Source organism: Trichomycterus rosablanca, chromosome 3 (genome assembly GCF_030014385.1).
Source record: "Trichomycterus rosablanca isolate fTriRos1 chromosome 3, fTriRos1.hap1, whole genome shotgun sequence".
NCBI lineage: Eukaryota > Metazoa > Chordata > Actinopteri > Siluriformes > Trichomycteridae > Trichomycterus > Trichomycterus rosablanca.
In genome coordinates, this window is record NC_085990.1 from 47,637,179 (window position 1) to 47,661,434 (window position 24,256).

The 24,256-nt window shown below is 41.2% G+C and overlaps 1 protein-coding gene across 3 annotated transcripts in view; it reads left to right on the forward strand.

The window, feature by feature from the left end:
• hace1 (HECT domain and ankyrin repeat containing E3 ubiquitin protein ligase 1) overlaps positions 1-21,076 on the forward strand; it is a 38,045-nt gene extending 16,969 nt beyond the window's left edge. For all 3 annotated transcript variants that reach the window (XM_062992184.1, XM_062992185.1, XM_062992186.1), the window contains 13 exons: positions 500-813; positions 2,881-2,949; positions 6,397-6,484; positions 7,892-8,003; positions 8,111-8,208; positions 8,952-9,039; positions 11,356-11,505; positions 12,694-12,890; positions 14,324-14,455; positions 18,342-18,440; positions 19,263-19,333; positions 20,458-20,571; positions 20,897-21,076. In XM_062992184.1, the coding sequence (XP_062848254.1) occupies positions 500-813; positions 2,881-2,949; positions 6,397-6,484; positions 7,892-8,003; positions 8,111-8,208; positions 8,952-9,039; positions 11,356-11,505; positions 12,694-12,890; positions 14,324-14,455; positions 18,342-18,440; positions 19,263-19,333; positions 20,458-20,571; positions 20,897-20,999 (1,635 nt within the window). In that variant the 3' untranslated portion in view covers positions 21,000-21,076. The remainder of the gene's footprint in view (positions 1-499; positions 814-2,880; positions 2,950-6,396; positions 6,485-7,891; positions 8,004-8,110; positions 8,209-8,951; positions 9,040-11,355; positions 11,506-12,693; positions 12,891-14,323; positions 14,456-18,341; positions 18,441-19,262; positions 19,334-20,457; positions 20,572-20,896) is intronic.
• The last annotated feature ends 3,180 nt before the right edge of the window (positions 21,077-24,256 follow it).

Sequence of the window (24,256 nt, forward strand, 5' to 3'; positions counted from 1 at the left end):
TCGGTTCAAGCCCCGCCACCACCTAGTTGCCACTGTTGGGTCCCTGAGCAAGGCCCTTAACCCTCAATTGCTCATCGTGTTCCGCTCATTCTGTAAGTCGCTTTGGATAAAAGCGTCTGCTAAATGCTGAAAATGTAAATGTAAATGTAAAGATGACAGCATAATTGTCTTAAGTCTCTACCTTTTACAATTAAGCTCATTGTTTTTCGTACACATGGTAGGAACTTCTTTTCTCTCTATTTTTTACTGAGAAGATTATCAGACAGAACAGACAATTGTCAGAGATTGTGCGACATTATATTTATATCACTTTTTCATGCAGATGAGCCACCTACCTTAATACGCTCAGCCTAGACTTGTAAAGATGGCTATTATTCATCCAGCAGCAGATCTTTACATAATGTACTGCAGATCCAGACTGTCTACTTATTCAGTTCTTCATCTTTTTAAAATGCTGCCATGTACCGGACTCTGATGTGTGAAATGTGCTGTTCCTCAGCCTCTGGAACTACTCTGGCACTCTCTGGACGAGTGGCTGGTGCTCATCTCTACAGAAATGGACAAGTGTGTGGACGCCACCTCCTCTTCTCCAGGAAGTGACATTGCATCGCTTCTTCTAAAGCAACGAGAGGCCGACCCCTCCGATTCCATCGAAAGTTCTGCCTTTCTGCCATCGTCACTGGACCCTGAGGTAATGATGCAGACGCCGGAGGCTTATGTGGATGGTCAGGATGTCATCTCCATGACTGCTAATAGGCTGAGTGCAGTAATCCAAGCCTTCTACATGTGCTGCTCCTGCCAAATGCCACAAGGGTAAGAGTGCTCACTTGCTTCTGACCCTTCAACAGTCCTCCTTACTCTGTGAGAATTACAGTGCTGTCAAATAAAAAGTTAGTTTGGGTATACACAAATGAATTGCTAAACCGTGGATAAATTACGACAGCACAATAATTGAAGGACCGTCTCGACTTGGATGAGGTTATTTCACAAGCAGTCACAACATGTATGTTAATATGTTAACTGTTACGGTTGTTCTTTAACATTTGATTTTGTAATGTAGATTTTTCTTCAATTTGTCTTTCAATCGCTTCCCTTTTACTGATGTTGACCTCCACCCTGATTGAGGAGAGCCGTGTGCAGTAGCCAACTGCATCTTTTCACCTGCACGAGGTGAATTCATATGTGGATCAGCTTTGTGTACGGAGAGAGACACACCCTGATCCTCATTAACCCTCGGCTCTGTGCAGACGCCATCAATCAGCTAGCAGAGATCTCCTTCAGCATCCTCAAACAACAAGCCAATGGTTTGTGTAGGATGGCAGAACTGGGTTTTGAACCGACAAGTTCGAGATGTCAGCTCTGGTGTGCTAGTGTGTTTTACCGCTGCGCCACCTGAGTGCTTTTGTAGTGTTGGATCACACAAAGCAAAAATAAACTTTATGAAATATGTCCTGACATTTTCCCCCAAGTAAAAACACAGCCAGAGAAACGTATTGATCAGGTGGTTTATACTACATACTTACAGCAATGACAATCTACAGCAACTCCCAAGACTATGAGTAAAATCTTTAATCAAACCAAAATGAAAACAGTCCTCAAGTTTTTTGGAAAAAATTGGTCTGAAAGAGTGAATCTAAAAACAGCACTTGACCTGGACTATAAACTGAAAAATGAGAATTATCTACCTTTCCTGCCTTGAATGTAGCAACTGTCTTAGCACGGCGTAAAACATCTAAATGAATAAATAAATAAATAAATATAGTGTAGATTTTTAAATGGTTGTTAAAGGAATTGAATCTCCTGCCATTTGTATCATATTATATTTTAAAGTAAATGCTCAGCTCAGTATAGTGGAATGTCTTTATTATTATATTTGTTTTTTTCTATACAATTATTGTTGATATGAATCTTTATAGGCTCTTTGGGGGAAATGCAACCCACTACTTGACTGACTGTAGAAAGCTTTAGAAGTGGCAGGGTGGTTAAGTGGGTAGCACTCTTGCCTCACAGCAAGAAGGTCCTGGGTTCGATCCCCAGGTGGGGTGCTCCGGGTCCTTTCTGTGTCTCCCTGTGTTCTCCCCGTGTCTGCATGGGTTTACTCTGGGTGCTCCGGTTTCCTCCCACAGTCCAAAGACATGCAAGTGAGGTCAACTGGAGATTCAAAATTGTCCATGACTGTGTTTGATATAACCTTGTGAACTGATGAACCTTGTGTCATGAGTAACTACCGTTTCTGTCATGAATGTAACCAAAGTGTAAAACATGACATTAAAATCCCAATAAAACAAATATTTAAGCTTATTATATGATTTTAATAATAAAACATAACAAATATTTCAAATATTTGTTGCAGCCTTGCAATTTAGACAGATTAAGAAAAACAATCATAAACAATGCAGCATATTCAAATATACCATAAAAGAAATGACTGAAACACGGGCAAATAAACATGATTATTTTAATCAGAGCTCAGCTTTGTATAACAGTCAGTGAAATAAATGAGAAAATAATGTTGCTTCACACTTCTGTTGCCCCTGAAGATTTCTAACTGCATGTAATTAGAAAATTAAATAGCTTTTTCATTACCACTGAATTAATGATCTCTTGGCAGGTTCTACTATGATATTTCTGTTCCTTTTGTACAATTTGGACTGTCCTACACTTTATAGAGTCTAAAGTGATTATTTTGTCTCTTTGGAAATTACTGTTTAAATAATTTAGCTACATTATGCTTTCTGATGGCTCCGTAGCTGCTATGAGATTTCAGTATCTGTGTAATTAAAGTTTTATTCCAGGTTACATTTCTTAGCACTTCTAAAAGATGCTTCTGCAGCTGTTTCTCTGTTCAATAATCATTTATTATTCTTTTTTTCTGGAAAGCATGACGTCTCCTCGTTTCATCGAATTCGTGTGTAAACACGACGAAGTGCTCAAGTGCTTCGTAACCAGGTATATAAATATTCAGCTTCCTAAAATTGTAAATCTTTTGACTTTTTGCACACTTTATTATTGTGTTTTTTCATTTTGAATTAATGTACTTGCCATTTTGACCAATTAATCTACACTTAATTGCCTATAGTTGTGAAGTGAAAATTGTTCTTTGCTTTAATATCTCTAGATATTTGTCTAGATAGAGTAATGCATCTGGTCCATAATGTACATTTCATTATCAGGACAAAAACAAGCTATGAAGTCCAAGGATCCATGATAAAATTGTGGCAAGGCAAAGATCAGGGCAAGAATATAAAATAATATTTTAGGCTTTAAGAGTTCCTAGGACCACAGTGGCCTTAATCATTTTAAAATGGAATAAGCTTGGCACAACCTTGAACTTTTTTAGTGTTGGCTGTCTGGCCACATTGGGCATCTGGATAGAAAGGACCTTGGTCAGAGAGGTAAGATAGAACCCAAGGGTTCCAAAAATCATCACCCTTATCTCAGCAGCACTCAGACAAGACGCTCAGGCAAGACGGAAGCCATTGCTGAATAAAATGCATATAAAAGCTCACTTTGACCCCGGTGGTGCAGCGGGATATTCTGCTAGCACACCAGCGCCGAGATTCTGAAACTCCGTGTTGTCACTGGTCATCTAGCGGGCATAATTGGCAGTGCCTGTAGGGCGGGATCACCGGACTATGTGGGTGGGGTCTTCAAACGCTGTGTAAGGACCCTGATTAACAGATAGAGAGGTGCCTGTGCAGAATGCATGGGTGAAAAAGGGTTCCACGTGGGTCGGAGGAGGCGTGAGCAGCAATATATTCACCTCAACTGCAATCAGGGATCCCCCAGCAGTGGAGAACAAATTGACTATGCTAAATTGAAAAAAAAAATCATGTAACTATTAACATATAACATTCTAACTATCATGTAAAGCGCTCTAGCAACATGAGGAAACAGCACAATTTCTGGCCAAAACAGCCCCTGCTCATGACCTGCCTGATACCATCCTTACAGTGAAACATGGTAGTGGCAGCATCATGTCATGATACTGTTGTTGATTTTCGACAGTAGGGTCAGTTAGATACAGTGTATCACAAAAGTGAGTACACCCCTCACATTTCTGCAGATATTTAAGTATATCTTTTCATGGGACAACACTGACAAAATGACACTTTGACACAATGAAAAGTAGTCTGTGTGCAGCTTATATAACAGTGTAAATTTATTCTTCCCTCAAAATAACTCAATATACAGCCATTAATGTCTAAACCACCGGCAACAAAAGTGAGTACACCCCTAAGTGAAAGTTCCTGAAGTGTCAATATTTTGTGTGGCCACCATTATTTCCCAGAACTGCCTCAACTCTCCTGGGCATGGAGTTTACCAGAGCTTCACAGGTTGCCACTGGAATGCTTTTCCACTCCTCCATGACGACATCACGGAGCTGGCGGATATTCGAGACTTTGCGCTCCTCCACCTTCCGCTTGAGGATGCCCCAAAGATGTTCCATTGGGTTTAGGTCTGGAGACATGCTTGGCCAGTCCATCACCTTTACCCTCAGCCTCTTCAATAAAGCAGTGGTCATCTTAGAGGTGTGTTTGGGGTCATTATCATGCTGGAACACTGCCCTGCGACCCAGTTTCCGGAGGGAGGGGATCATGCTCTGCTTCAGTATTTCACAGTACATATTGGAGTTCATGTGTCCCTCAATGAAATGTAACTCCCCAACACCTGCTGCACTCATGCAGCCCCAGACCATGGCATTCCCACCACCATGCTTGACAGTAGGCATGACACACTTATCTTTGTACTCCTCACCTGATTGCCGCCACACATGCTAGAGACCATCTGAACCAAACAAATTAATCTTGGTCTCATCAGACCATAGGACATGGTTCCAGTAATCCATGTCCTTTGTTGACATGTCTTCAGCAAACTGTTTGCGGGCTTTCTTGTGTAGAGACTTCAGAAGAGGCTTCCTTCTGGGGTGACAGCTATGCAGACCAATTTGATGTAGTGTGCGGCGTATGGTCTGAGCACTGACAGGCTGACCCCCCACCGTTTCAATCTCTGCAGCAATGCTGACAGCACTCCTGCGCCTATCTTTCAAAGACAGCAGTTGGATGTGACGCTGAGCACGTGCACTCAGCTTCTTTGGACGACCAACGCGAGGTCTGTTCTGAGTGGACCCTGCTCTTTTAAAACGCTGGATGATCTTGGCCACTGTGCTGCAGCTCAGTTTCAGGGTGTTGGCAATCTTCTTGTAGCCTTGGCCATCTTCATGTAGCGCAACAATTCATCTTTTAAGATCCTCAGAGAGTTCTTTGCCATGAGGTGCCATGTTGGAACTTTCAGTGACCAGTATGAGAGAGTGTGAGAGCTGTACTACTAAATTGAACACACCTGCTCCCTATGCACACCTGAGACCTAGTAACACTAACAAATCACATGACATTTTGGAGGGAAAATGACAAGCAGTGCTCAATTTGGACATTTAGGGGTGTAGTCTCTTAGGGGTGTACTCACTTTTGTTGCCGGTGGTTTAGACATTAATGGCTGTATATTGAGTTATTTTGAGGGAAGAATAAATTTACACTGTTATATAAGCTGCACACAGACTACTTTTCATTGTGTCAAAGTGTCATTTTGTCAGTGTTGTCCCATGAAAAGATATACTTAAATATCTGCAGAAATGTGAGGGGTGTACTCACTTTTGTGATACACTGTATATAGTGATAGATAGATACTTTATTTATCCAGAGGGAAAGTATTACAAGGGACACTATTAAAAATTAAGAGACAGATGGATGCTGCCAAATACAGGAACACCCTCTAGAGCACTTCTAACTCAAACTTGGGCAACAAACTGGAACGACATCTTTTAACCTGACAATGATCCGAAGCATACAGCCAACACAACACTGGAGTGGCTTTCAGGGCAGGTCTCTGAATGTCCTTGAGTGGCTCAGCCAAGGCCGAGACTAAAAACCCCGTTGAACATCTGTGGAGCAACCAAAAGATGGCAGACAAACCCTGGGTCACGACCTTTGGGTGGGTTGCGAGCCAAAAAAAATGGGTCGCAGAGAAAAATAATAATAATTAAATAAATTTATTTTAACAGGCACATAAACTCAAAATGAACTTGTACACTAACGCCCTCTTGTGGAGGCTTTACGTTACACTTTGTAAACCACAGTGGGACCAGATTGCCACCATTTTTATTAATGAAGTATAATTTGTGTTGTGTTTTGTTTGTGTTGTCTGGGTCGCGGTAAAAATCATGGACAAAATGTGGGTCGCTTGAAAAAAAGTTTGAAAAACCCTGCTAGTAAGACCCAGACAGACATTATATGGCTAGTAAAACTAAATCAGTAAATAGTTCCTGCTTACATGTCTGTTCAGTGAACCCTTCAAAGCGAACATTTCATGTTGTATTTGCTTTTTTTCTTATCATAGGAACCCCAAGATCATCTTCAACCACTTCCATTTTCTGCTGGAGTGTCCAGAGCTAATGTCTCGCTTCATGCACATCATCAAAGGCCAGGTAATGCCTAGTTCACACTACACGATATTTGCCCTGGTCGGCGCTAGATTTGCCGGCTCGGAAGCAACTCGGCGTTCGCTCAGCGATCGCAATTCGGCTCTCAATCGCTATGTGTGAACTACTCAACATCTGAGTTGCCCAACTGGCAATGAGTGCTATGTTGAACAGCCAATGAGAATGGTGTATGAGGAGTGTAAAAAGGTGGGACAGGGGCATAATATACTTTATATCAGAATATATTGGTACACACACAAGTTTTACAGTATTTCTGACCTTATCGTTCTCTATAAAACATAACATTGCTGCATTGCAAAAAAATATTTATTAACCTCCAACTCACTATAGAACAATCCATGCTGGTCGCGTTGCCAAATCCACTCAGATTCATTAATTTTTTGTCTTTGTTTTTACGCTGCACATCAGTGCACAAACTTCGATCGCTCGCTACTTGTTGACGTGCATTTTTGGACGTGGTATCATTAAACCTTTCGTCACTTCTCGCGTTTGTTTTTGTGACAAAAACGTAGTTTGGGAGACCAGAGAAGCTCGCCTGTGATTCCAGGTGGTGATAGTTCGTGTAGTGTGAAACCCCCTATCGCCGATCAGTCGTGTAGTGTGAAATACACACCGACTTAAAAGACTCCCGATTACAAGAGATCCAGTTGTGTAGTGTGAACTGTACAGCACCTGACGACTTGGAAAGTCGTGTAGTGTAAACTTGGCATAAGATGCAGAATGAACATGTTAAAGCAGCACTTTTCACAAATCTGAGTAATCTGATTCCTCCGAAGTGATTGTGCTGCAGAACTTTTGGTGCTTTTCTCAAGTGACTTTCAAAGACCCGTTTCAGTCTTCTAGGATCATTTAACTGTGCTATTATAGCATGAATAACACTTGTTTAGAGTCCTGTTATAAAGCTTCGTAAATTTTAAGTGCCACATCACAGTATAGCGTTCACAGACTTTTCAATATGCATGTTTGCGCTGCTGCATGCTGAGCCTCGTTACTTCCAGATTATGGTCCACTGGGGAATACAGTGCCATTTTAATTACAGATTTTAACTTGCCGAATCCGATTTCATCTCTTGATTTTCCTCTTTGTTTTGCTCCAGGTGCCCCTGGGGGAAAGAGTTCCTTTCAGTTATATTAATTTGTACGTCTTGCAGACTTCCCCCTCTTCGCATCATGAATAAAGTCATTTGAATATTATGCAAATTGAGTTGCCGTCTCCCCCTTTGTGTAGCTGGAGCGTTTCTTCTCCCCATTATCTCCACTTTACTGAGGCAGGCTGTATAGTTTATGGTAAATGATTAATAGGCCAGATGATTCCTCTCTGGCTAAGCTAGAAGACTTTAGGCTCTCATCAAAATGTAAAACTTTAAATTGCCGTTTTATCTCCCCTCCGTAGCCCTTTAAGGAGAGATGCGAGTGGTTCTACGAGCATCTCCTGGCTGGACAGCCTGATTCGGATATGGTCCATCGGCCGGTCAATGAGAACGACATTTTACTGATTCACCGAGGTACAACAACCCACATGGCAGAATGTTAAAACGCTTCTGAACTTTATTTACACACTTGCTGTCTAGATCTATATCTTAATCCATTCCTCTGTTTCCTCCTCTTTTAGAATCGATATTCCGCAGCAGCTGTGAAGTTGTATCAAAGTTCACCAATGAAAAGCTCAAGCAGGGCATCGCCGTGCGCTTCCACGGTGAAGAGGGAATGGTTAGTTAGCTTTTTCTTTAATGTTTTGCATGTAGTGTTCAGCATTTTTCCAAATTTGCCTTATGAATATCCACACTCTGCCTTAGACCGCTGCCCCAGAACTGACATCATATGCTAGTCACTTATGCAAAGTCACTTAGATCATATTGTTCCTCTATTATAATGTATATTTCACATGAACTGAACATCTTGACCCGTGTCTGTCTGATTGATGTTATGCGTGTTGTTTGTATGGCTTCTTTTAAACATGCCTAATAAGCATTCTTACTACAATATTTTACTTGAGTAAGATTTTTGACTACTTTACTCACCTCTGCAAAATGTCTTTGCATTCTTTCGGTTAGCACGGCTGGCCCGTGGGGGGAACTCCCTACATATGCATCCATAGGCTATTGCTGCTGGCCCACCAGCTTTTGGTAATTTATTGGGATTTCTATGTGCGGACGTAACATTTTTATTGGATGAATAAACAATACCAATATTATGTATTTCTTGTTTGAATACCAGACCAACTAAACACATTTCCTATTCACATCACCATGTCCAACCCTAGCTGCTCATTTCTCAAGCGACGTTAAGTTCCACAGCTTTTTTCAGCTCTGCTGCGCTACAATACACATTACAGTGCTTCCTCTATTGTAATAATCTGCGCTTGCTGTGCACGCTGTGCTGCAGTGTAAGGCAACATATCTGGTGCGCTTGACGTTGGCAGATGGTGCCCTGATTGTCTCTCTCTGTCTCAGGGTCAGGGGGTGGTACGAGAGTGGTTCGACATTCTCTCTAATGAGATCATCAATCCAGACTATGCACTGTTCACACAATCAGCAGATGGTAAGCAATATTCTAACCGTAACTGTGCAATGTGCACTTTTGGTGAGATTTGTCTTAGTCAAATGTACAGAGCGTATCTGTTCCTTTCATGTGGGTACTTCCCCTTTTATGTGTCTTAAATATACAGTTGCAAAAACAAGGAAATACTCGATTTGCAGTAATTATTTGTAGCGGTTCAGACCCCAAAGGGTTTGTGATGGGGTGGAGCAGGATGTTTGAATTTTGACATGATGTTCACATATCACATGCTAGTGTCTGCAATGTTTCTAAATAGCCAGATAAGCTATTATATACAGTATACATATGTACATATACAACCCAGAGGTGGGCAATTACATTTTCCAAGGGGCCACATAAGAAACTGGGACTGTTGTTGAGGGCTGGACCAATAGGGTAAAATTCTGCTCAATATTAATTTTATCTCTTTATAAAAAGCAGTAAATTTAATTTATCAGTTGTGATAAGCTGTTACTGTTAGAAGTAGGGATGTAACAATACACTCTACCCACGATGCGATATGATTCACGATACTGGGTTTACGATATGATTTTTCATGATTTTTTTAAACAAAATAATATTGAAGACAAATTATGACTAAGTTTCCTTTTATTATTCTCTTTAAAAAAATAAAATAAAATACTGTAGAGCGTCCATGTGGCGCAGCGGGATATTCCGCTGACGCACCAGCACCGAGATTCAGAACTCCTGGGTTCGAGGCTCGGTGTTGCCACCGGTCGGCTGGGAGCCATCTGGCGGACATAATTGGCTGTCCTGCAGCAGACACTAATTGGTTTGATATCAATGTACACAGAATTGTAAAAAGTTATAAACGAAGCACACTGTCGTCAATGTGAAGTATACAGTGCTGTGAAAAAGTATTTGCCCCTTACAGATTTATTTTGTTTTTGCACGTGTCACACTTAAATGTTTCAGATTATCAAACAAATTTGAATATCAGACAAATATAACCTGAGTAAATACAAAAAGCTGTTTTGAAATTATGATTTCATTCATTAAGGGAAAAAAGCTATCTCAAACAACCTGGCCCTATGTGAAAAAGTAATTGCCCTCCCATGAATTAACTGTGATTAACCACAATTTTGGGAAAGCTGGTTTCAATTTCACTAGCCACACCCAGGCCTGATTACTGCCAGACCTGTAGAATCAAGAAATCACTTAAATAGAACCTGACTGACAACATGAAGTAGGCTAAAAGATCTCAAAAAGCAACACATTATGCCCCAATCAGAAGAAATTCAAGAACAGATGAAAAACAAAGTCATTGACATCTATCAGTCTGGAAAAGGTCACAATGCCATTTCTAAGGCTTTGGGACTCCAGCGAACCACAGTGAGAGCTATTATCCACAAATGGAGAAAACATGGAACAGTGGTGAACCTTCCCAGGAGTGGCCGGCCTACCAAAATTACTCCAAGAGCGCATCGACGACTCATCCAGAAGGTCACAAAAGAACCCAGAACAACATCTAAAGCACTGCAGGCATCACTTGCCTCAGTTAAGGTCAGGGTTCATGATTCAACAATTAGAAAGAGGCTAAAATTCCTCCACAGAGATGTGAAAGACTCATTGCCAGTTATCGCAAACGCTTGATTGCAGTTGTTGCTGCGAAGGGTGGCACAACCAGTTATTAGGTTTAGGGGGCAATTACTTTTTCACATAGGGTCAGGTTGTTTGTGATAGATGAAATCATCACTGAAAAACTGCATTTTGTATTTACTCAGGTTATCTTTGTCTGTTGTTGAAATTTGTTTGATAATCTGAAAAATGTAAGTATGACAAAAAGCAAAAACCAAAGAGATCTGTAAGCTGGCAAATACTTTTTTACTGCACTAAAATTATATTCAAATTGTATTAAAAAGTATTAAACTGTTCTTACACCAAACTACAGATAAGAAAGAACCAGTAAAATAATCATCAAAAACAAGATAAATATGTGTACGCTAATGTCCTTAACTCAAGTTTCCAAATTATTTGACTCCACTAACTTTTCCTGCAACTGTGTCCGTTCTGTATATATGTGTGTGTGTGTGTGTGTGTGTGTGTGTGTGTGTGTGTGTGTGTGTGCGTGCGCGTGCGCGTGCGTGTGTGTGTGTTGTGTATATTTGAGAGTGTTCTGTGTCACTGAGTTTGAATCCAGTATGTTTTTTTCCTTCTAAGTAGAGGTAATAGATAATGACATGATGGGGAAAGCAGTGTTGAAGATCAAAGCCTCCTGTGATCAGTCAGAACTACATGGCTGTTTGATAATCCTTTGTTGATTTGGACTGTGTGTGTGTGTGTGTGTGTTGTTTACAGGCACTACATTTCAACCCAACAGTAACTCATCTGTAAACCCAGACCATCTAAACTACTTCCGATTTGCTGGTCAAATCCTGGGCCTGGCTCTGTATCACCGCCAGTTGGTGAACATATACTTTACCCGCTCCTTCTATAAGCACATACTGGGTAACGTACACAAACACACTACATTTAGGGCATGTTAAATGTTTACTTCAGTAACCTTTGTAACCTAATCTATATGTATCTTAGTCATAATTAATTCATAAAATACAACTTATCCAGCCTCTGTTTGGTGCAGCTTTTCTACTGAATGTATTCAGCTATTTAAGCCACACCTACACTATATGGCCAAAAGTGTTGGTTTGATTAATTTGCTGTGAAGAAACTCTAGTGACCTGCACAGATTCCTGACCTCTGTACACTAAACGTCATTGGAATTTATTTAAACCTTTAATTGACCCTAACCCCATCAAACTCAGACATACACCGATCAGCCATGACATTAAAACCACTTGTTGTTCTACAATTACTGACTGTAGTCCATCTATTTCTCTACATACCCTTTTTAACCTGCTTTCACCCTGTTCTTCAATGGTCAGGACCCCCACAGGACCACCACAGAGCAGGTATTATTTGGGTGGTGGATGATTCTCAGCACTGCAGTGACACTGACATGGTGGTGGTGTGTTAGTGTGTGTTGTGCTGGTATGAGTGGATCAGACACAGCAGCACTGCTGGAGTTTTTAAATACTGTGTCCACTCACTGTCCACTCTATTAGACACTCCTACCTAGTTGGTCCACCTTGTAGATGTAAAGTCAGAGATGATCGCTCATCTATTGCTGCTGTTTGAGTTGGTCATCTTCTAGACAGACCTTCATCAGGGCGCTGTTGGCTGGATGTTTTTGGTTGGTGGACTATTCTCAGTTCAGCAGTGACAGTGAGGTGTTTAAAAATTCCAGCAGCATTGCTGTGTGATCCACTCATGTCAGCACAACACACACTAACACACACTGGTTCTGTGGGGGTCCTGACCATTGAAGAACAGCATGAAAGGGGGCTAACAAAGCATGCAGAGAAACAGATGGACTACAGTCAGTAATTGTAGAACTACAAAGTGCTCCTATATGGTAAGTGGAGATGATAAAATGTACAGTGAGTGTAGAAACAAGGAGGTGGTTTTAATGTTATGGCTGATCAGTGTATAATGGGCCTTATAACCCAAAATATTGTCATTCCTTGACAAAATGCTGACTTATTATTATTTTTTTTTACTATTTATAATTTATTAATGTAATGTTAATACAGTCACCTATAATTGGGAATTCATGCTTGTTTGTGTTCATCTCTTCAGGTATCCCAGTGAGTTATCAGGACGTATCCTCCATCGATCCAGAATACGCCAAGAACTTGCAGTGGATTCTCGACAATGATATCAGTGACCTGGGCTTGGAGCTCACGTTTTCAGTGGAAACAGATGTTTTTGGAGCCATGGAAGAAGTTCCCCTTAAACCAGGAGGAACTACAATTCAGGTTACACAGGATAACAAGGTGAGGGGGGAAACAGATATGTCATTTTAGTACCAGCAACTCTGCACTTAGCAGAGTTGTTTTCAATCAACCTAAACACTGCCACATCACCCCACTGCTGAGTTCACTGTGTTCTCTTCACTTACTTCTTGTAGCAATGATGCTCATCTACAAAGCCAAAAATGGACCAGCCCCGAGCTACCTTAGATAACTCATCATGCCCTGCTCTGTAACATGCAACCTTTGAGCCACTAGGGTCGTTTGTCTTGATCCTCCACCCAGAACTCAAGGAAGACAAGCATCAAGACTTTTTTCTGTAATTTCACCCAAGTGGTGGAACGAACTTCCCCTTAGGCTGAGCAATAACATACACTTACTAACTTTCTATTGTACTTTCTATTTAAAAATTTTTTTATTCTTGAACATTTGTCTACTTAAACTAGAGTAAGGTAATGTTTACTATGGAAGCACTTCTGTAGGTCGCTTTGGATAAGAGCGTCTACTAAATAATGTAAATGTAGCATATTAGCTTCCGACTGTATACCCACTGTTTGGCTTGTGGTTTGATAAGCTTAATGTGGAACTTTTCATTCTAAATGCTAGGTAGTATTTATGGCATTAATCTAACAAAGCACATCAGACAGGTGCACTTTCCACACTTTAATGGATGGCTGTGCTAGCATTATGTCAGCTGGATGTTTTTTCTGTCTGATAGTTTGGTCAAAAATTATTTCTCGGCTACTGGTCGGCTGGGCACCATCTAGCGGGCACAACTGACAGTGCCTGCAGTAGACAAAAATTGGCCACCGTGTCTGCTGGGTGGGAAAAGACTGGACTAGGTGGGTGGGGTCTTCAAACGCTGTGAAAGGACCCTGTTTAGCAGACCTCATGTGCGAATCCACTGAAGCATCGGCGTGAAAGAAGGGGTCAGCAAAGACTGCGCACGTGTCGGAGGGGGCGTGAGCAGGCAAATATACCCTCCTCAAATGCAATCGGGATCTCCAGCAGCGAAAAGGGGAGAACATGCATAAATAAATAGAAGAAAAATAAATAAATAAATAAAATAATGGTGCACAGTTTAGTGAGATTTTTCAATAAATACTCATACAATGGCTTCATTATGCCAAAAAGCTTAACAGTGCTAGACAATGAGCCACACGTACTGGCGAAGCAATGTTCAGTGTCCTTAGGTGGCTCAGTCAGAGTCCTGATGTTAAGCTTATCAGACATTACTGGCTGATACACACCACTGCTCCACAGCTAACCTCAGAAAAATGAATTGTGTGAAGAAAAATGAGCCAAAATTTACAGTCATCTTATGCCCATAAGAGTTGCGGGATTTGTTCATGCCCAAACGCTATTTCAACATGAAACAACTCATCAGACAACAAGAATGCTAAAATTGTGCAGTGTCTACATAGTATAATTTCTCTCTCATTGTCTTTCTCTTTCAGGCAGAGTATGTGCAGCTTGTGACAGAATTGCGGATGACTCGAGCCATTCAGCCTCAGATCAATGCTTTCCTGCAGGGTTTCCACACCTTCATCCCTGCCTCACTCATTCAGCTCTTTGATGAGTATGAGCTGGTCAGTAGCTTTCTGATTAGTGGCCCGTTAATAATCCATCTCCCCATTCTGAATGTATCTCCACACAATAGGTACATTCCATTACTCTCATCTCTCACTCTCACATACGCCGCCGTCCCCCCCTCTGAGTTTAGTTTAATTTTATTTTATTTGAACAAAACAAGCTTACTGAGACTTGGGCATGAAATTCCCTGTGGGCAAGTGTCAGGCAGAAGATAGAAGTGACAGAAAATATCACGCTCGTATAAAGTATGGAAGGGAAAACCAGCCCTCAGAAGTTGGAATCAATTTTCCTCTCACTGAGCCTACACAGAGAATCAAATCTTGTGATATTAGGAGTTTTGTGCTGGAAGCGGCTGGTTATATTACAGTCAGTCGGTACAGATTAAATTGGGCTGAATGAAAAGTGGAGTCTGGGAGGATACAGTTTAAATAATATGAGATGTGTACAGGGGATTACTAGTTATATCAGCCTGTTTCTGTGCAGAGTTCCTTTAGAGAAATTACATCGACGCGACCCTTGTCATTGGTGCATCTCTAAACCTCATTGGCATGCCCCTGGGTGCAGACAGAGGGAATTAGAGATGGGATGTTCGTCTGTTATTAATGTGCTGAAACAGGAAATGACACCGAGACAAAAGACATCAATTTAGGTGCAGTTAGAATTTGCTGTATATGATGAATGGGACTTCAATCAATCAAGTAGGTCTAGAAAGTACACAATGACTAGACCCAGAAAAAGGATTAATGAGCTATTATACACATAAAATAAGTGACCACTGCAAAAGTATCAGTTTCTCTGGTTTTCCATTTAAATTCCAATTAAAAATATTGTCATTTATTTGCAAAAAATTCTGTTTACGCCCACTACCGCTGGGATCTGGGGGTTTGGGTCCTGCCAGGGGTACCTCACTACAGTTTCCAGTGCTTCTGGGGAAAAACGAACCCTTGCCAGGACACCATGTTGTGTTTTCAAACCTTGAATAATACAAAGACTTTAATTTAAGAAAACAGAAATGAGTATTTGGTGAATTAACCCTTTAAATCTTGGCATGCTCTTTACCTAACCAGTCTTTTACATTGCTGTTTGGTGACTTTATGACACTCCTGGTGCAAGGATTCAAGCAATTTGGGTTTGTTTGGCTTGTGATGATTAATCTGGAGAGCTGGTCGTAACAGGGTCTTGAGCTGGTGATCCTCCATTTACACATTGATTGACCAGAGTTAACATTGTCAGGGAACATTGTCATAGCAATAGGCAGTAGTAGCTCAACGGTTAAGATACTGGACTAGTAATCAGAAGGTTGCTGGTTCAAGCCCCACCATCACCAAGCTGCAACTGTTGGGCCCCTGAGCAAGGTTCTTAACTGAGCAAGGTCCTTAAGTTCTTAAAATGTATCAGGATAACATTTTATGGAGCTTGATTCATACATTCTTCACAACAACTCTACCTGATTACAGCCTTGCTAACACACCAAATCAACAATTTTCCACCAAATTTCACTTTGAGTGTGAGACACTGTAGCTTGAAGGACTGTAACCAGGCGTTGGGCCAAGCTGAATATCGGACTCAACAGAGATCAATTTCAGTGCAGTTAGAATTTGCTGCATATGATGAATGGGACTTCAAGCAATCAAGTAGGTCTAGAAAGTACACAATGACTAGACCCAGAAAAAGGATTAATGAGCTATTATATACATGAAAAATATGTGACCACTGGTCAAATTACGTTAGCTCACTACCGCTGGGATCTGGGGGCTTGGGTCCTGCTAGGGGTACTTTACTACAGTGCCCAATGCTTCTGCCAAAAAACAAACCCTTGTCAGGACACAATGTTGTGTTTTCAAACCTTGAATAATACAAAGACTTTAATTTAAGAAAACAGAAATTAATATTTGGTAAATTAACCCAGATTTTTAGTCTTTCAATCTTGGCATGCTCTTCACCTCACCAGTCTTTTACATTACTGTTTGGTGACACACTGGTGCAAGGATTCAAGCAATTTGGGTTTGTGTGGCTTGTGATGATTCACCTGGAGGGCTGGTCATAACAGGGTCTTGATCTGGTAGCCCTCCATTTACACATTGATTGACCAGGCTGTGTGGTATGGAGCATTGTTTTCCTGGAGTTAGGGAACATTGTCGGAGCAGTCCTGGCTTCCCTTCATTGGCTCGCAGTAAAATTTAGGATGAATTTTAAAGTATTATTGCTGGTTTTTAAGGCCTTAAATGGGATGGCACAATCATACATTGCAGAACTGTTGCAAGTTCGGACTCCGCTAAAAGCCTCAAGGTCTGGCAACTTAATGCTTTTGGAAACATCAAGGGGTAAGTTCAGAAGCAGGGGTGATCGAGCCTTTGCGGTAGCTGCTCCAACATTATGAAACAACTTGCCTTTTCAGATTAGGACTGCACAATCACTTGGTGTCACATCTTTTTACTTTGGCGTTTAACGCTGGTTGAGGGGTGTAGTGACTGTAATTCCTAGTGTTAATATGTATTATGTTTTAGGAAAGTAATTTATTATGTTTTTTATGGTACTGTAAGATTTATTTTTGACAGTTTTTATGTTACAAAGTATACTGAGCCTGTACAGCACTTTGGTCAGCCGTGGTTGTGTATAAGGTGCTATATAAATAAACTTTGCCTTGCCTTGCCAAGCTGAAAGTCAGACTCAACAGAGATGACGTTACTCTTAGTCCACTATGGACCTCAGTCCTCTGTAGTACAATATTAGGGTCTTTTAAAAACCTCAGCCTGGCTTTTTATTAATGGGTGTTTTTTTTTTAGCTTTGTACAACTGAGATAAAAGATTAGAATGCAGAAGTCTACAAACCAGAGATGCTTTCTGTATTTAATATTTTACTACAATTTACTTTAAAGAAATCATTTGACACATTGCAGCCTTTTATTATTATTATTTTTTATTATTATTATAGTAGTAGTAGAAGTAGTAGTATGTAGTAGTAGCTTGGTATTATTACTTGGATTATCACTTCCTAAGGGGGTTTCCAAAGGGTTTACTTGGTAGCAGACCACTCCTCTTCAACACACACACACACACACAAACATTTAAATTTTTTGGCATTTAGCAGATGCTTTTATCTAAAGTGACTTGCAGTACTGTGGCAGCATATTGTCTAAGCAATTGAGGTTTAAGGGCCCAACAATGGCAACCTGGTAGTGGTGGGGCTTGAACCAGCGACCTTTTGATTACTAGTCCAGTACCTTAACCGCACCGCTACAACTGTCCAAAATTGGTTTCTTGATGCCGTGTGCTTGCCTTCTTATTTAAACCATGTCAAATGGGTCTTGAACTAATTTGAATGGACCAAATACTCCATAGTGTCTCTAACCATTTCAGCTTTCTGTTTCTGTATGTCTTGTACCTTGTACCTCATACCTCGTACTTTCTTTCTTTTATACCCCCTGTTCTTTTCCAGCTATTACTGTGCCCTCAAGTGGGCATTTGCGTCAGTCTTACAGACTTAGCTAACCCACTGACAAACCTTGAAGGGACCTGCTAATGAGCGCCTGTGTTTCAAATTACTCATATTCTCATACTCTGTCTTTAATATCTATCTCTCAGTGTGTAATCTGAACATCGTGCAGGCAGCGGAATCCTTCATGTAAAGTGCACGTTAAGTGATTAAATGCACTTTTTTTTTTACAGTGCTTCTCAGTACATTGCTGTACTTCTTACGCCCGTCCTTCATGGAGGAGTTTAAGAGAAATATTGAACACTTGGGAGGCATTAGCGTAGCTGTGTTATGAGTCAGCCCAAGCTGGATGATTTATTGATTAGATCTGCTGCAATGGGCCATGTTGCTTTGTGCGGTATTTTTTATTTAAGTGTATACGTGTGTGTGTTTGTGTGTCTTTGCAGGAACTACTGCTGTCTGGCATGCCAGAGATTGATGTAAGCGACTGGAAGAAAAATACAGAATACACCAGTGGCTATGACCTGGAGGAGCCAGTTATCAAGGTGAACATGTACCTCCACATGACCTCTTGCTTGAAGAGGCTTTGTATTATTTGCTAGGACAGTCTATAGGTTTTTTGGCAAAAAGTTGATTTAGTTGTTGTTACAGGTACCTTGGTTCCTGTCAGAAAAGGGGTCAGATAAGATTTGAATGCAACTAGGGCAAAATCCCCCGTTTTGTTACAAATTGGGGTGTGGCTATTGCCACTGAACATTCTGTCGAGGCAGCGCCAACCAGGATCCTCACTCACTCACTCACTGTTTCAACCGCTTATCCAATTAGGGTCGCGGGGGGGTGCTGGAGCCTATTCCAGCTTTTCAATGGGCGCAAGGCACACAGTAACACCCTAGACTGGGCGCCAGTACATTGCAGGGCAGACACACACACATACCCATTCACCTATTCACCATTCACCTATTGCCCATTCACCTATAGGGCAATTCAGTATCTCCAGTTAACCTGACTGCATGTTTTTGGACTGGGGGAGGAAACCCACGCAGACACGAGGAGAACATGCAAACTCCGCACAGAAAGGACCCGGACCGCCCCGCCTGGGGATCGAACCCAGGACCTTCTTGCTGTGAGGCGGCAGTGCTACCCTCTGAGCCACCGTGCCGCCCCTAACCAGAATCCTTTATACATTTATTTATTTAGTTAAGTTTGGCACATGGATTTTAGCTGAATACTTACTCAGCTTTGGCTAATTACAAGAATGTTGTCATTTTTGGCAAGTAGTTCTAATAATTAATAGTTTAAATGCCTGATAATAGTATATCAGGTTTAAGTAATTACATAATTAGTGTGATTTTTTTTGTGTGTTGCAGTGGTTTTGGGAGGTAGTGGAGGATCTTACACAGGAGGAAAGGGTTCTTCTATTACAGTTCGTCACTGGAAGGTACTAATTTTTATTTATATCTTGTGTATATCTGTACATACAATGATCAGCCAAAACATTAAAACCCACCTCTTTGTTTCCACTCACTGTCCATTTTATCAGCTCCACTTACCATATACAAGCACTTTGTAGTTCTACAATTACTGACTGTAGTCCATCTGTTTCTCTACATACCTTTTTAACCTGCTTTCACCTTGTTCTTCAATGGTCAGGACCCCCACAGGACCACCACAGAGTAGGTATTATTTTGGTGGTGAATGATTCTCAATACTGCAGTGACACTGACATGGTGGTGGTGTGTTAGTGTGTGTTGTGCTGGTATGAGTGGATCAGACACAGCAGCGCTGCTGGAGTTTTTAAATACCATGTCCACTCACTGTCCACTCTATTAGACACTCCTACCTAGTTGGTCCACCTTGTAGATGTAAAGTCAGAGACGATCGCTCATCTATTGCTGCTGTTTGAGTCGGTCATCTTCTAGACCTTTATCAGTGATCACAGGACACTGCCCACAGGGCGCCTTTGGCTGGATATTTTTGGTTGGTGGACTGTTCTCAGTCCAGCAGTGACAGTGAGGTGTTTAAAAACTCCATCAGCGATGCTGTGTCTGATCCACTCATACCAGCACAACACACACTGACACACCACCACCATGTCAGTGTCACTGCAGTGCTGAGAATCACCCACCACCTAAATAATACCTGCTCTGTAGTGGTCGTAGGAGAGTCCTGACCATTGAAGAACAGCATGAATGGGGGCTAACAAAGCATGCAGAGAAACAGATGGACTACAGTCAGTAATTGTAGAACTACAAAGTGCTCCTATACGGTAAGTGGCGCTGATAAAATAGACAGTGAGTGTAGAAACAAGGAGGTGGTTTTAATTTCATGTTTGTGATGTATTTCCATCTTTAATGTGACATCTGTGCAATTTAATTGAAAAACACACTGGAAAAAAGCAACCCAAGACTGCTATGCTATGATCCCAACAAATGTAGGATTTTTAACTGTGTCTGTTAATGCCACGTCGACATATTTATCAAGTAGATTTCATCTGAATTGCCTCCTGACATCTATTTTCTCACATCCTTTCTGGATTTCTTTGCTCTCTTTTTCTGTCCCCAGTTCCCGTGTTCCACACGGTGGTTTTGCTTTTCTTATGGGTGGCAGTGGTTTGCAGAAGTTCACCATTGCTGCTGTGCCCTACACGTCCAACCTATTGCCTACCTCTAGTACCTGGTGAGAAATAACACTCACGAACATGATCTACACTATCATTTTAGCTGGAGGGGACACCAGGGGGCAGTGTGTCTCTTTGAAAGTGTGCCAGTCATATACCACGTGAAGGCCAGTGATTGAAGCAGAAGCTCCTGAGGCATGATAAAGAATGTCAGAAACATAATCACATGGATGAGCAAAAAAGCTAGTAAGACATGGAACAAAAAGAGCCATGACACCCAGAGTTTAAAAGGGCATTGTGTGTATGTGTGAGTGTGTGTGTGAAAAGCCTATACCACCCTGTAGAGTGAATCTCTGTCTGTCTGTCTGTTTCTGTCCCCTTTAGTATCAACATGCTGAAACTCCCAGAATACCCCAGCAAGGACGTCCTTCGAGACCGACTGCTGGTTGCACTGCATTGTGGCAGCTATGGCTACACCATGGCATGATCCTGACCTAGCTGCTTCTGCTGGGTGCGCGCTTTATACACACAGACACATACGTATACATAAATGTTTGTATACATGACTTCAGGGATATCCTCAACGCTCCTGATACTCAAAATCCTTACTTTGATTTCATGGCATTAATTTGGATGCTGAATTTGGATGCTGAAAGGGAATTATGAATATAGAATGTAGAATCATAGTCAATGTGTAGTATTTTGTGTAACTTTGCCAGTGACTCCCGTCTGTACTGCCAGTGTTATGTATCAGTGGATAATTGACTTTAAATTGCGTATGCCAGAAAATGTGTGAATGTTTACAGATGGCTGACAAATGACAGAAAGAATTTGATTAAATGTGTATAAGAACGTAAGTGCACATGCTTCCAGAGAAAAATAATAAGAATTAAATAAACGCGGCACGGTGGGTAGCACTGTCGCCTCACAGCAAGAAGGTCCTGGGTACGATCCCCATGTGGGACGGTCTGGGTCCTTTTTGTTTCCGGCTCCAGCACACCCTAATTGGATAAGCTCTATGTTACATCTTGTATAGACAGTGTAGGGTGGCGTGGTGGCTCACTGTCGCCTCAAGCACTGTCAATCCCCAGGTGGGGCGGTTTGGGTCCTTTCTGTGCGGAGTTTGCATGTTCTCCCCGTGTCTGCGTGGGTTTCCTTCAGTAGGTCCGGTTTCCTACCACAGTCCAAAGACATGCAGTCAGATTGATAGGAGACACTAAATTGCCCTATAGGTGAATGGGTGTGTATATGTGTGTCTGCTCTGCGATGGACTGGCGTCTTTTCCAGGGTGTTACTTTGTGTGCCTTGCGCCCATTAAAAAGCTGGGATAGGCTCCAGCACCCCACCCCCCTAACTGGTTAAGCAGTTAAGAAAGTGAGTGAGTGTATGCGAACGCCCTCTTGTGGAAGCTTTATGTTACATCTTGTATAGAGAGAGTAGGGCGGCATGGTGGCTCAGTGGGTAGCATTGTCACCTCACAGCAAGAATGTCCAGGGTTCCATCCCAAGGTGGGGCAGTTCGGGTCCTTTCTGTGTGGAGTTTGCATGTTCTCCCCGTGTCTGTGTGAGCTTCCTCTGGGAGCTCCGGTTTCCTCCCACAGTCCAAAAACATGCAAGTTTTTGAGGTAAATTGGAGATACAAAATTGTCCATGACTGTGTCTGATATTAAAAACCTGAACTGATGAATCTTGTGTAACCAGTATCTACCTGTTCTGTCACGAATGGAACCAAAGTGTGTAAAACATGACGTTAAATTCCTAATAAATAAGTATAGAGCGAGTAAGATGTTTGTGTTGCCTGGGTCGTGTAAAAAATCATAGACAAAATGTGGGTCACTTAAAGTTTGAAAAACCCTGTACTGCATGTATTGTGTCCCTAAAAGTTCTGACTGATCAATATAATTGAATATTTCTTAATCAGAGAGTCTTTTTCAGGTTGAGTGCCCCATTTTACAGTGCACAAGGGGTCACTAAATGGTTTAATAAATATAAAATTACAGCTCTCATGCTTTGGCGTTCAAAGACCTCAATCCACTAGAACATCAACTGTTATCAATTCAACTGTTGGATGAAATCAGTTTTATAGCCCATGCAGAATTTTTGCCAATGCATGGTCAGGTGTCCTGGCAGCTCATTTTGACTCAACACATTAATGTTTAGAAATGCTGTCTAATGTTTAGAAATGCTGTCTAATGTTTAGAAATGCTGTTTAATTTGTCATCTATCTGTAAATTCATTGCTATAAGCCATGAGTGTTTGATCATGAGTGTAAAATGAGCCAAAATGCCAAATATGGCTGGAATTATTATTATTGTTATTTTTTTGGGCAGTGCTGGTTGTACTACTGTAATGTGTCTTTTTGTACGCTCTTCATTCTTTGTATTTTATGCCTAACTGTAGATTTCATTATATATTGTTTTTTTTTTTTTAAGATTGAGTTAATCATGCTGTCATTGGTTATATTCAGAGTTTGTGTCAAACTACAAATCAACAGTGCCAAAAACTCTCAAGCAATCAGATTTTTCCAAAAACGACTACTCCATATTCTTTTTTTGCTTTAAGAAAGGAGATTATTTTATTATGCAAGGATGATCATAACGTATGGTGTTAAGTTAATGCTGTCATTTAAACATGTAAATACAGATTGTATTTATTAGAAATCATGATTTTCAATGTAGTTGTATAATTATTTTTTTAATAGAAAGACTGCTTGTTGTATACATACTTCATAAGAATCTTTTGGAAAATAATTGAAAGTGTTGCTGGGTGCATTTTTTTTCTCTTCAGCTTTATTTAACCTTGTGTGTGTTTGTGTGTGTGTACGTTGCTGCTAAAAACTGATGTCATAAAGCCAGTAGGTCATACACTGATCAGCCATAACATTAAAACCACCTTCTTGTTTCTACACTTACTGTCCATATAAGAGCACTTTGTAGTTTCTACAATTACTGACTGTAGTCCATCTGTTTCTCTGCATGCTTTGTTAGCCCCCTTTCATGCTGTTCTTCAATGGTCAGGACCCCCACAGAGCAGGTATTATTTAGGTGGTGGATCATTCTCAGCACTGCAGTGACACTGACATGGTGGTGGTGTGTTAGTGTGTGTTGTGCTGGTATGAGTGGATCAGACAGCAGTGCTGCTGGAGTTTTTAAATACCGTGTCCACTTACTGTCCACTCTGTTAGACACTCCTACCTAGTTGGTCCATCTTATAGATGTAAAGTCAGAGATGATCACTCGTTTACTGCTGCTGTTTGAGTTGGTCATCTTCTAGACCTTCATCAGTGGTCACATAACACTGTCCACAGGGTGTTGTTGGCTGGACATTTTTGGTTGGTGGACAGTGATAGTGAGGTGTTTAAAAACTCCAGCAGTGTTGCTGTGTCCTATCCACTCATACCAGCACAACACACACTAACACACCACCACCATGTCAGTGTCGCTGCAGTGCTGAGAATGACCCACCACCTTAATAATACCTGCTCTGTAGTGGTCCTGTGGGGGTCCTGACCATTGAAGAACAGCATCAAAAGGGGCTAACAAAGCATGCAGAGAAACAGATGGACTACAGTCAGTAATTGTAGAACTACAAAGTGCGTCTATATGGTAAGTGAAGCTAATAAAATAGACAGTGAGTGTAGAAACAAGGAGGTGGTTTTATTGTTATGGCTGATCAGTGTATAACAGTAGTGATGAAAACATGGCTTTATGCACACATTGAGTGTAAACCAGTTTGTTTGTCAGGC